The sequence below is a fragment of the Elaeis guineensis genome, chromosome 2, assembly GCF_000442705.2.
Source record: "Elaeis guineensis isolate ETL-2024a chromosome 2, EG11, whole genome shotgun sequence".
Taxonomy (NCBI): domain Eukaryota; kingdom Viridiplantae; phylum Streptophyta; class Magnoliopsida; order Arecales; family Arecaceae; genus Elaeis; species Elaeis guineensis.
The window spans coordinates 123,119,654-123,131,287 of record NC_025994.2 but is presented as its reverse complement, the minus strand read 5'-3'; the positions used below and the strand labels follow the sequence as shown (position 1 = coordinate 123,131,287).

The 11,634-nt window shown below is 36.5% G+C and overlaps 1 protein-coding gene across 1 annotated transcript; it reads left to right on the top strand.

Moving 5' to 3' along the window:
- Positions 1–484: 484 nt before the first annotated feature.
- Positions 485–2,667, top strand: LOC105038815 (uncharacterized). Its single transcript, XM_010914724.3, has 2 exons — positions 485–1,383; positions 2,407–2,667. Exons 1-2 carry the CDS (start codon positions 485–487, stop codon positions 2,519–2,521), a joined length of 1,014 nt encoding a protein of 337 aa, XP_010913026.1. The 3' UTR covers positions 2,522–2,667.
- The last annotated feature ends 8,967 nt before the right edge of the window (positions 2,668–11,634 follow it).

The window sequence follows — 11,634 nt, the reverse complement described above, 5'->3', positions numbered from 1 at the left end:
CCACAATGCAACAAATTTATAAGGGGATGATGCAACAAATCTAGTATGTAAAATTTACAAAACTTCCCGTTTGACTTTTGGCAGCTCCCACCAACGGTCAAAATTTACAAAATTTTTCCATCCGAAGCCATCCAATCACCATCCCGCGATCCATTTTCCATCACAAACGCGAATACCAGAACGACCAGTACGTATCAGGAAATAAAAAAAAAAAAAAGGAAACATTCCCTCTCTCGCCACCCCCTGCCGCAATCTCCGCAACGCCAAGATCTCTCCGACGACCGATTCTTACTTCCATCCCTTCGATCTCCTTTGGCCCTTCCCCCTCCTTTACTTCGGCTCGTCCGTTCCTTCTCCCTCCCTACTTGCCAGCCGAGCGCGCAGCGATCGATCCCTCCCATCCCCACCGAAGGCCCGCCGGAACCGCAGGCCCAGGAGACCCCCCAACCTCGCCCCATCGCCCAAACCCCGTCTAATTCTAACCATGTCCACTGCGACCTCCTCCACTATCACCGCCAGCAGCACCCGCACTCACCACCCCTCCTCCTCCTCCTCCACCGCCCAATCCGCCACCCAAGCCTGCGCCGTCTGCAAGTACCAGCGCCGCAAGTGCAACCCCGACTGCACCCTCGCCCCCTACTTCCCCGCCGACCAGCAGCGCCAGTTCCTCAACGCCCACCGCCTCTTCGGCGTCAGCAACATCCTCAAGATCATCCGCCACGTCGATCCCGTCCAGCGTGCCGAAGCTATGCACTCCATCATCTTTCAGTCCAACGCCCGCGCCCATGACCCCGTCGGTGGATGCTACCGTATCATCCTCGAGCTCGAGCGCCAGCTCGAGCATGACACCGCCGAGCTCGCCCTCGTACTCCGCCAGCTCGCCATCTGCCGCGCCCAGGCCCAAGCTGCTCTATCCCCCGGCGCAGCCGACGTCACCATCAATCCCAATCTCATTCTAAGCACCGGCGACGACACCGGCAGTGATGCCATCTACGGTAGCCATCAAAGCAGCCTTGTTCTTCCGATGCAGCAGCAGCAGCAACCACAGCAACAGCAGTACTACGATTATTTCTATTATGATGGTGGTGGTGACAACCCAGCCAGCAATGAGCATCATAACACTAATAACCATAGCATGACTAATAGCAATAGCATTAACAATAATAACCATCATAATTATAATAATGCTGGGGTGGAGATGGAAGTGCCGACTTCGTCGATGCTGAGCCTGCACCCGCAGCAGTGCAGGGTTGACGACGAGGCTGTGAAGCCGCTTGTCGATATGTTCGAGGACAGGCAGGCGTTCACGATAGGGGACGACGAAGAGGAATCTGCCAAGAATTTTGCTGCTACCGTCGCCACCGCCGAACCATTCCAGTGCAGGTTCGGGGTTAGGGTTCTCTTGTTTCTGATCATTTTTTTGAAAGAATTTTTTAGTTCTTTGTGTTTCAGATTTGGTTGATTTAGATGGAAGAATAGAAGACTAGCGATGTTTTTTATAAATTTTTAACTAAGAGAGCTGAAGATGGATGAACGACCATAATTTGCTAATTATTTTTTTTTATAAAAAGAGCCGTTAAATTTCAAATATTTTTTTCGCTTGATGGTTCGGTCCAGCTACGTCCTTGCACGCGTATTGATGTATTTCCATATCTATTCAGTTTCTATATGGGATAAGGTGGCTTTTACCTCCTTTTCCATATTAAAAAAAGGGAATTCTATATAGGATATAGATTTTCTATAAGTTCTTCAATTTCCTTTCCACTTCTTTTCCGTTTCCAAAGTTTTTTTTTTTGATAAGAATTTCCGTTTCCAAAGTTGATCCTGCCATAACAGGGGGCGGTTTCACTTGTACATATCCGAACAAGATCTTTCCCATTTGACCGTCATAGGATGATTAAAAATTTTTTGAAGTGGCAATAAGTAGCCATAAAAAATGTTTACGTACTGCATTTGGAAAATCTAAATGGTGGATATTTAAGTTCAGGTCTTAGCTTCCTTCATACTATAACAAGCTCCTTTATTTTTTATTAGGTTTTTAAGAAGAGGCGACATCTAAATACAATAAAAGATGAATAGAGCCGTGTGTTTCATAATAATAATAATCAGTAATACTAGTAGAAAAAAAACAAGATTCATTATAATTCTTTTTGTCAAGATAGAAGTGTAGTACAAATGGATGAAGATCTGTATAAGAATTTATAATTGGGTGCTTAGATCTTCCTCGTAGATAGAAAATTGTTCACTTAGTATTACTTCTCTTCTAACATCCCATATGATCGTGACCTCTCTTCACTAGATGCAGCTTTTCCTTCTCAATAATCATGTTGAACGATTTGATTTTTTTAAAAAAATTTCTTTTGGTTTCTTCAATTCTAATTGTTAATTATTTTGTTTAATTTGCAGTGGTAAGATGGATTTGAAAGAGGAATTAAATCCAGTTGAGGATGTTCCAGAGCATGATCTGAAAGGCGCCGCTTCCTTGTTTACGCTCACAAATTGTACAAGCTCTTCCATATGATTTTTTTTTTTTTTAGATCCTGCTCTATTTTTTCTTTCCACCACATCTTTTTAGAAATTCTTTTTTTTTGGAGAAAAATACATTTCTTGGTTTCTTTGTGACGGAGTACGCATGGAGATTCCTTATAAGCTATGAAGGAGTATATATGGAGATATCAACATTGCTATAGGTCTATTCACAAATATATTTTCAGCTCAATAGATGCTATATTGATGCAAAAGAGAAGGATGTAGATGTGCTAATAATTCTATGACCTCTTTATATATTGTTCCACAGAGAGCATGTGGAAAACCTTTGACACGCTTGATCTGCACTGCCAGAGATATCCTCGTCCTATTAAAACATTGTCATCAATAAGATTTTGATCGGGCATGCATGTGATCGAGATGCTTCTAAAAAACATGGTTATATTAATCAAATGCTTTTAATCTCATTTTTTTTCTTTTCACTTGTTCATAAGCATCCAAGCTTGACAGTTTGTCTCAAAGGGAAGATGAAGTGTTGCATGGAATCCGTATATAACAACTGCTCTAAAAACTGAGCAAAGTCCGTCCTTTATTACCGAGAACATAACGTCTCGACTGAACAAGTCGTGAAGTGCTGATCTCCATGTTCCCTCGACAGCCCACACTTAGTTATTCTTTTGATTTATGTACCAACTCTCCCCCTTTTTTTTTTTGGTAAATACTATATTTTAATAATAAGACTACTGGGCGAGAAGAGAGAAGGAATAGTGAGGTATAGTGCTCGACATAAAACCCTTTAAGAACAAGATATTCTTGTCGTGACAGAAGAGATTAGGAACAAATCAAAGAATACATCAACCAACCTACCAGCTGCAGCTACAACCCCGAGTTGTTCCTAAAGTAAACGAGATTCACTTTGTTGCCTAAAATTATGCCTTACTTTCTACATCAACCGACCTACTAGCTGCAGCCCCCGAGTCGTTTCTAAAGTAAACGAGATTCACTTTGTTGCGCAAAATTATGCCTTGCTTTCTCGCCGTCAAGTATTTGCATTTTGATGGGTCAACGATCCCGTATATTAATTTCCGATAAGACATGTTTTATCTAAAAGTTTTAAATTTGTAAAACTCTCGGATAGTTATTAACCACTGAGAAATCTCTCGGATGGAATAAGACTTCATCTATTCACCGGAATTTGTAAATATCCCGTTCAGAAAATAAGAAGTTCGAAACAATTGGGATCTTTTTGGAAATTAGATGCGGTTAGTAATTCATGATCTGACATGTACAGAATGAAAATATAATTCTTGATGCTACGAAAATTTTTGTGAAAGTATTTTATTTACTTTTCTTCAATGTGTTTTATCTAAAAGTCTGAAACTTTGAAAATTCTTGGATAGTTATGAGCCATTAGGAAACCTCCATAACATTTTTTTTTTAAAAAAAAAAATCCATAGAGTTGCATTTGAAAAGAAGAAGCTGTTCCTAAAATAAATGAGATTCACCTTATATTTAGAAAACTTGTGTTTAAAAGTTACTAGGCTTTTTAGAAATTATTGCCGAAGATTATGCCTTGCTTTCTCACCCTGTGCATTTATTGTATTTTGATTGTATTTTGGTGGGTCAACCATGTCATATATTTTCTAATTAATAATAATGATTTTAATGTTTTTCATGATTTTGATTAAGAAGTGCAATATTCTTATATTACCATAGCTTCCTGAATTTTTTCCTTCGATCCAGGACAACATCTCGAATTTCTTCCTCAACACACACGTACGTCTTGTTCACGCAAATTTGTCAATGTCCCAAAACAGTTCATCATAGGGATATTACATGAATCTAAAACTCAAGCCTCCAGATAGGTTCTAAAGATCATATTATCCAGCTTAAGAGTCATGATATCTTCCTTGATTTACTCATCCTCATTATTTGCTGAGATGCTTGCAATGTCCAAGCCTCCACTACTGCTGCACCCTAGTTTTACTATCATTTAGGATTGGTACAAGAACAATACGATAGAAAATTCAGCATATAATTCAAAATTTTCACTTTATTTATAAAAAGGAAATAAAGCTAAAAAATTTGTAAAAAATTTGTTAAAAAATTAAAGAATAAATAGATAAAGAAAATTTTGTGAATATACAAAAAAAGAATCCATCATCTAGCTAGCTTGGGAAGTTCTTGTGTCTGCAGGTAAAAAGGTGCACAGCAATTGAGTTATAAAGCCGTCCCAATATCATCACGAATGAATCATGTTGCACGAGAGCGTTAAGGCATGGTTATCCAACCCCCCGTACTGTTTGTGAGGGTCAACAAGGAGGCTGCGCCGCTCAGATCATGTCTGGGTCTCCTTTTGCTCATTTTGGTCCTGCAAAATCAAATACATTGCCATAGTGTGAGATCGGGAACAACAATCTCTTATAGACATTGAACAAAAATAAAATTTGGTCACTGAGAGAACTTAGGTGGCTCAAGGATAAGGCTTTTGCTAACTGGCTAATCGGATTAGACCGAATAGATTAGCATAAGGTTCATTTTATTGTATATAATAAGATAGCATTTGATGATCCAAATGAGAACATTGGTGATCTAAATCCTGTGGTGATCTAAATCTTGTGGTGATGTGATCATCAATAATCTAAGATCACTGAGTTTGGTAGGCTATGATATAGTGATTAAAGATCCTTCAGTATCTATGAGTAATCTGTTTGGTATTCCATGATAATCCAAGATCACTGATTATATAATACCCAAACTATCCATAATATATTCTATAAAAATATAGTTATTAATTATATATAATATATTATACATAAAATATTACTATATTTATTAATATATTGATATTAATATATTCTATAAAAATATATTTATCAGTCCTATAAATTATTAATGCCATAAAAATATATTAACTATTATTATTGAATTAATATTTTTGTTTATATTTATAATATATTATTTATTAATATAAATATTTATTTTGATTAGACAATAAGACAAATTGAAGTGATATATTAAATATTTTATTATATAAATATAAAGTATAATAAGATATTTTTACTCTAATTTAAAATTATCATTCAATCATAATATGATTAATAATATATTATCATGCAATATATATCATAAATATAATATATAATATTATTGATATAATATATTAACGGTATATTGATATATCAATTTTTTTTAACTGAATTGAAGGATATTTTTGTTCTTATATTTCAATTGAAGAAATAATTTTATCCTTATATTTTGGTTCAAGATCATTGCCTAGGGGTGATCTTAAATTTTCGATCTTGAAAATGGATATTCTATCATTGGATTGAGGGATGATTTGAGTAGTAGAAGTGATTTGAAATCATTGCTACATAGGATTATCATAGTTTAACCAAACACGGTAATCTCATCATCTCTACTCACATCTTCTTGATCTTTTGGATGGATCATCTCATACCAAACCTCCTCTAAGAGTGGTCTTATATTACTGTCGATCTTCATCCTTGGTTAATTTAATCCTCGATAATCTAAGATTATTAAGTTTAGTATGCTATGTTCTGATGATTAAAAATCTCTGGTTATTCATGAATAACCTACTTGATATGCCGTAGAAATCTCATATCACAGACCATATAATATCAAAACTACCCTTGATTTCTATATATTTTGTAATTAGTAAACAGAAATATCAAATAAATCATAAGAAAAGAGATATGAATGGCAAGTAGGTCCATACAATGTATATATATAATTATTTGGATATGCTAGTCATAATTTTGATAATAAAATTATTAATTCTATAAAACTATGTTAATTATTAATATAGAATTAATATTTTCATTTGTACTTATACTATATTATTGATTTAATACTAATTTTAATTTGATTAGAAAATAATGCAAATAGAAATAATATATTAAATGATTTTATAATATAAACATAAATTATAATAATATATATTTTATTATAATTACAAAATATAAATGTAGGATAATATAATTAATAAAATTTTATTATATAATGTATATTATAAATAATAGATCCATGATATCAATATAGTGTATTAATGGTATATCAAAATTTTCTTATTAAATTGAAGAATATTTTTGTCCTCAAATTTCAGTTCAAGAGCAATATCTTTGTGTGATCTTAGAAACCTATCCACAAGGATAGATTTAAGATTACTAGGTAGGATGATGATTTTAGATATGAGGATGATTTGGGATAACTATGATGTAGGATCATGAGGTACAAACAAATACAATGATCTTGTCACCTCTATGCACATCATCCTTATTCTTGGGATCATCACTCTGTACCAACACCTCATGAAGATGTTTAGAATAGGTGATTTATATTATCGGGAATGAAATGAATATTTAAAGTGATTAAAAAAGAAAAAAGAGTTTCAAACTTCGAAATGGGGCAAGATTTGTCATGGTCTTTTTTTAAGAAAGGGACCCAGCAAGGAAAGCCAGGTCGATTTGGGGTCTTCGGTTTAAAATGTCAGAAACTGAAATATGAGAAATGGGATGAATGCGTGTGACAAATTCTTTTTCGCAGGACAAGCTTGCTAATTAATGAATGATTAATCTTTCATTGGGATAATATGAGCAGATAGTTATCCATGCAAGGACGTAGCTGGATGATAGATTCAAACTCGGGTTTTTCATATTTGAACCATCTAATGGCGCTACGAGTCTGCCATGACCGAGCCAACTGAAAAACTCTCCAAACTAACCACTAAGAAAGGGAGGGGCAAAGATAAATATGTACATACATACATACATAGATATATATATATATATATATATATATATATATATATATATATATTAAAAAAAGAAGCTAATCCTAACTCTAGCCCATACCTGGTGCAGGCATCAGCGTTATTCCTCGAGCTGTCTCCACTGGCAATATCCTGCCTGACGTCAAACATATCTACGACCGGTTTCGCATTCTGCTCCTCCACCGCACAATTCTTCTGCTGCTGCTGCGATGCCGGCAGGTTCAATCCATTTTTACTGTTCTTAAGGCTATCGGTGATGCTCAGAGACATATTATCGGCATAGCCGTAATCATCGTGGTCACTGCCTCCGCCGCCACCATAACAGCAGAAATCGCAAAGGTACTGCTGTGGCTGAACGAGATGGCTGTCGTAGGAGGCGCCGCCGCCGCGATCATCGTCAGGTGGGTTAAGAGGAACATTAGGAAGATTATTAGCACCATCATTGTCAGGTGGGTTAAGAAGAAGATTAGGAAGATTATTAGCACCATCATTGTCAGGTGGGTTAAGAAGAAGATTAGGAAGATTATTACCACCATCATCATCGTCAGGTGGGTTAGGAAGAAGAACAGGAAGATCATTAAGATCGGCGGGCGATAGATTAGCTTGGTTCCGGGCCCGGGCCCGACAAAAGGCAAGCTGACGGTGGATGAGGGCCAACTCGGCATTGTCACGTTGGAGCTGGCATTCGAAGTCACGTATGATGCGGTAGCAGCCGCCGACGGGATCCTGGGCGCGGGCGTTGGACTGGAAGATGATGGAGCGCATCGCGTCGGGACGGTGACGAGGATCGATATGGTGGATCATCTTTAGTATTTTGCTCACACCGAAGAGGCGGTGGGCGTTCAAGAATTGACGGGGCTGGCTGGCGGGGAAGTACGGGGCTAGGGTGCAGTCCGGTGGGCATTTGCGGCGCTGGTATTTACAGGCGGCGCAGGCCTGGGTGGACGAAGTGGTGGAGGAGGAGGGAGGGTGGTGACTGATGGTGGCGCTCGTTTTGGAGGAGGAGGAACCAATGGTCATGATAATTAGAATAAGAATGGGGATGGGGAATGGGCGATGGAGCGACGATAGAGGGTCGCTCCCGGGCCTACGGTTCCGGCGGCCGTACGAGAAAGGCAGGTCGGACGCTTCGCTTGGGTGGCACATTAGGGGGTGGTCGAGGAAAAGCGGGACAAGCTAGGAATGGAGAAGAAGAGAGCTAGAGAGAGGATGGAGAAATAGGTCGCCGCCTTATAAGATTGCGCCGTTCCGAATATTTCGGAGGAGAGAAACAGAGGAAGATGGGATTCTTGTTGGATTTTAAGTTTCCGTTTTCGGGATTTGGACGGGCCGAGGAAGGGGAAGGAGCGCATGCTTATCCGGTAATGAAACTTTGACTTTGAAAGGCCGCGTGTGATGGACTCCCCGCCGTGGACAACAGACAAGCCCTCCTTTGATTTTGAGCTTTTTAAATACAAGACTTTACGGGAGCGTTTGGTGATCCAACTAGATCACTACAGTAATTAATCCAAATTTTAGGATGACCTGATTTTTAGTAATCTAAGATCGTTCGCTATAATATAGTATTTTGAGATCTTGGATATATATAAATAATTTATTTGATATGCTACGAAAATTTAAGATCACCGGTTATATAATATCAAAAAAAATCTCTGATATATCTTGAAAAGAAAAAAAAATAACACAAGAGATACGGATGAAAAAAAAACTCTCAGAGATTCAGATTACCATGATTAGTCACCTTCTATTCTAAATAAAGCTTCGGGAGTTGGGATTGAAGATTGAAATAGAAAATATTTTTAAAAAATATCTATTAAAAAATATTTAATAGATTTTTTCTCTTTCTAATAATCACGATAAATTTTTTTTTTCCATAGAAATAACGTCCCTAATTATCTGCTTTAGCGTGCGTAAAACAATATCACATACCATGTGAAAAAAATTTAAAAAAAATGAAGATATATTTCTCTCCTAGAAAATCTCTAGATTTGATATTTTGGTTAATATATTTTAATATAAAATCACCCATCATGATGTTGGATATCCGCCTTCGAAGCAAATTTACACTTTTGAGGAGGGGATGAAATCAACCAAACATGGTGCATCCAAATCATCTTTAATTTTGGGTGGATCATCCAATACCCAATGTCCCTTATATGAAGAGTGACTATTGGATTGGCCCAATGGTCCTGCCCGATCTAATAATTAGACTTCTATCAAATAAAAAATATCATTGTTGTCGAAAAAAAGTTCAAATTGGATCCTATAAATATCTTCTTCCAAACGAAAAAACCGATATCTTTCATGTCTAAATCTAAATAAAGTTTTAGTATGAAAGTTAACTTCCAATAACCAAATAGAATGGATCTAGATCTAATAAAAACAACTCTAACTAGTCAAATTAAAAAATTCCTTGAAATAGCTATAAGTTAAGGTGTGAAATTGTAAATATCATTTGTGACTCAAGTTCATATGACAAAAATTGTGTTCGTATCATGCTAGTACATCTTTTTTAAACTTATACGAAAACATTCCAGTTATCCATATAATGCATTGCAGAGACAATTATATCCAATCAAGTAATAAACTTACCAGTCTATGCCATGATAGAACAAGTTTCTGATTTTCATGGGACATTTTGTTTGAAAATCGGTAATTAACTATCCATACTTGCATCAATAAGCAAATTCGGAAAGAGAGTTGCAATGCATAAGTTCTTACTCCAAAATTCCATGCTTGCTATTCTTGTCTCCTATTTTGGCACCTAACACTAACAAAACTTCTAATCTTAATACAACGAAGGGGGGAGAGAATCAAACTTTTCAAATAATTCTATGGTACCACAACGCATCAACATTTCATGAAAACATTGGTTGTTGTCAGCATGATTCTAGCCACCATGCACAATATTGGCTAACTTTTGAAAGAGTTCCCGTTTTTGGAATTTGGATGGATGGTGACCAATCAGATTGAACCTTTGGAATGAAGGGGAAGGGGTTTATCAGATAATGAAGGACTCGGGTATATCAGTTTGACTTTGACTTTGAAAGGCAACGCACTATAGACTTTCTCCATCAGGCGAAATTATTACATGGCTGTGTAAAGAAAATAATTATCTTATTTCTCATGTTACCTGAGACTTTATATATAGAGCAATAAAGGTTCAAATATAATGAACCGTCTAGATACAATAAATCATATAATAGGGGTCTAGATACAATGAACCATATAATAGAGATACAATGAACTATACAATAAAAGAAAGTCTAATTAAAAAAAGACAGAAATGTAAGAACTATAAACATGAAAAAATAATAGAAAATAATATTCTAACATTCTTTCTCAAGCTGAGGAGCATAGATATCCAACATTCCCAGCTTGCCATGCAAAAAAAATCTACTACCTTTCAAATACTTAGTGAACACATCAACCACCTGATTTTCAGAATGAGTGTATGGAGTACATACTTGTTTACTTATGATTTGATCTCTGATGAAGTGACAATCAACCTTTATGTATTTTATCTTTTCATGAAATACTGGATAGCAATAAAAATGGCTGCTTGCAAGTTAATCTGGATGCGTTCCTTGATAACAGAGTTTGGTTCTCAGCATGATAAACACATTCCTATATATTGTGATGATCATTAAAGAGTTCTTTGAAATAAATATAAACTGAGGTGTGAAATTGTAGATGTGATTTGTGACTCACGTCCATATGGTAAAAATTGTGTTAATATCATGCTAGCGCATCTTTTTCAAAGCTTATATGAAAACATTCCAATTATCCATATAATGCATTGCAGAGGCAATTATATCCGGTCAAGTAATAAGCTTACCAGCCTGTGCTCCAATTAAACAAATTTTTGATTTTTATGGGATATTTTGTTTCTAAATAGGTAACTCACTGCGCACACTTGCATCAATAAGCAAATTCAGAAGGAGAATTGCATTACATAAGTTCTTACTCCAGAAATCAATGCTTGCTATGCTTGTCTCATATTTTGGCACCAACTACGAGAGTTTCCAATGCTAACAAAATTTCTATTCTTAGTACAATGAAACACTTTAGACGAGAGAGAGAGAGAGAGAGAGAATCAAACACTTAGAAAAAATTTGGTGGTACCACCATGACGCATCAAAATTTCATCAAAACATTGGTTGTTGTCAGCATGATTCACACGCTTCTCGGGTAATGAAAGAATCTCGGGTCTATGGGTTTGAGTTTGAAAGGCAATAATGCCTGGCAGACTCTCTCCATCAAGAAAAATTATTAATCAGATTCAATGGCCAGTCCAAATCCCGGGGCACGTAGATAATATACCTGGTCCATCTAATAAATATAAAGGACATCAT

Excerpts from the sequence above, each read along its gene's own strand:
- LOC105038815 (XM_010914724.3), top strand. The coding sequence starts at position 485 with ATGTCCACTGCGACCTCCTCCACTATCACCGCCAGCAGCACCCGCACT. Across the intron at positions 1,384-2,406 it reads GCCGAACCATTCCAGTGCAG|TGGTAAGATGGATTTGAAAG; the intron begins GTTCGGGGTTAG and ends TTTAATTTGCAG.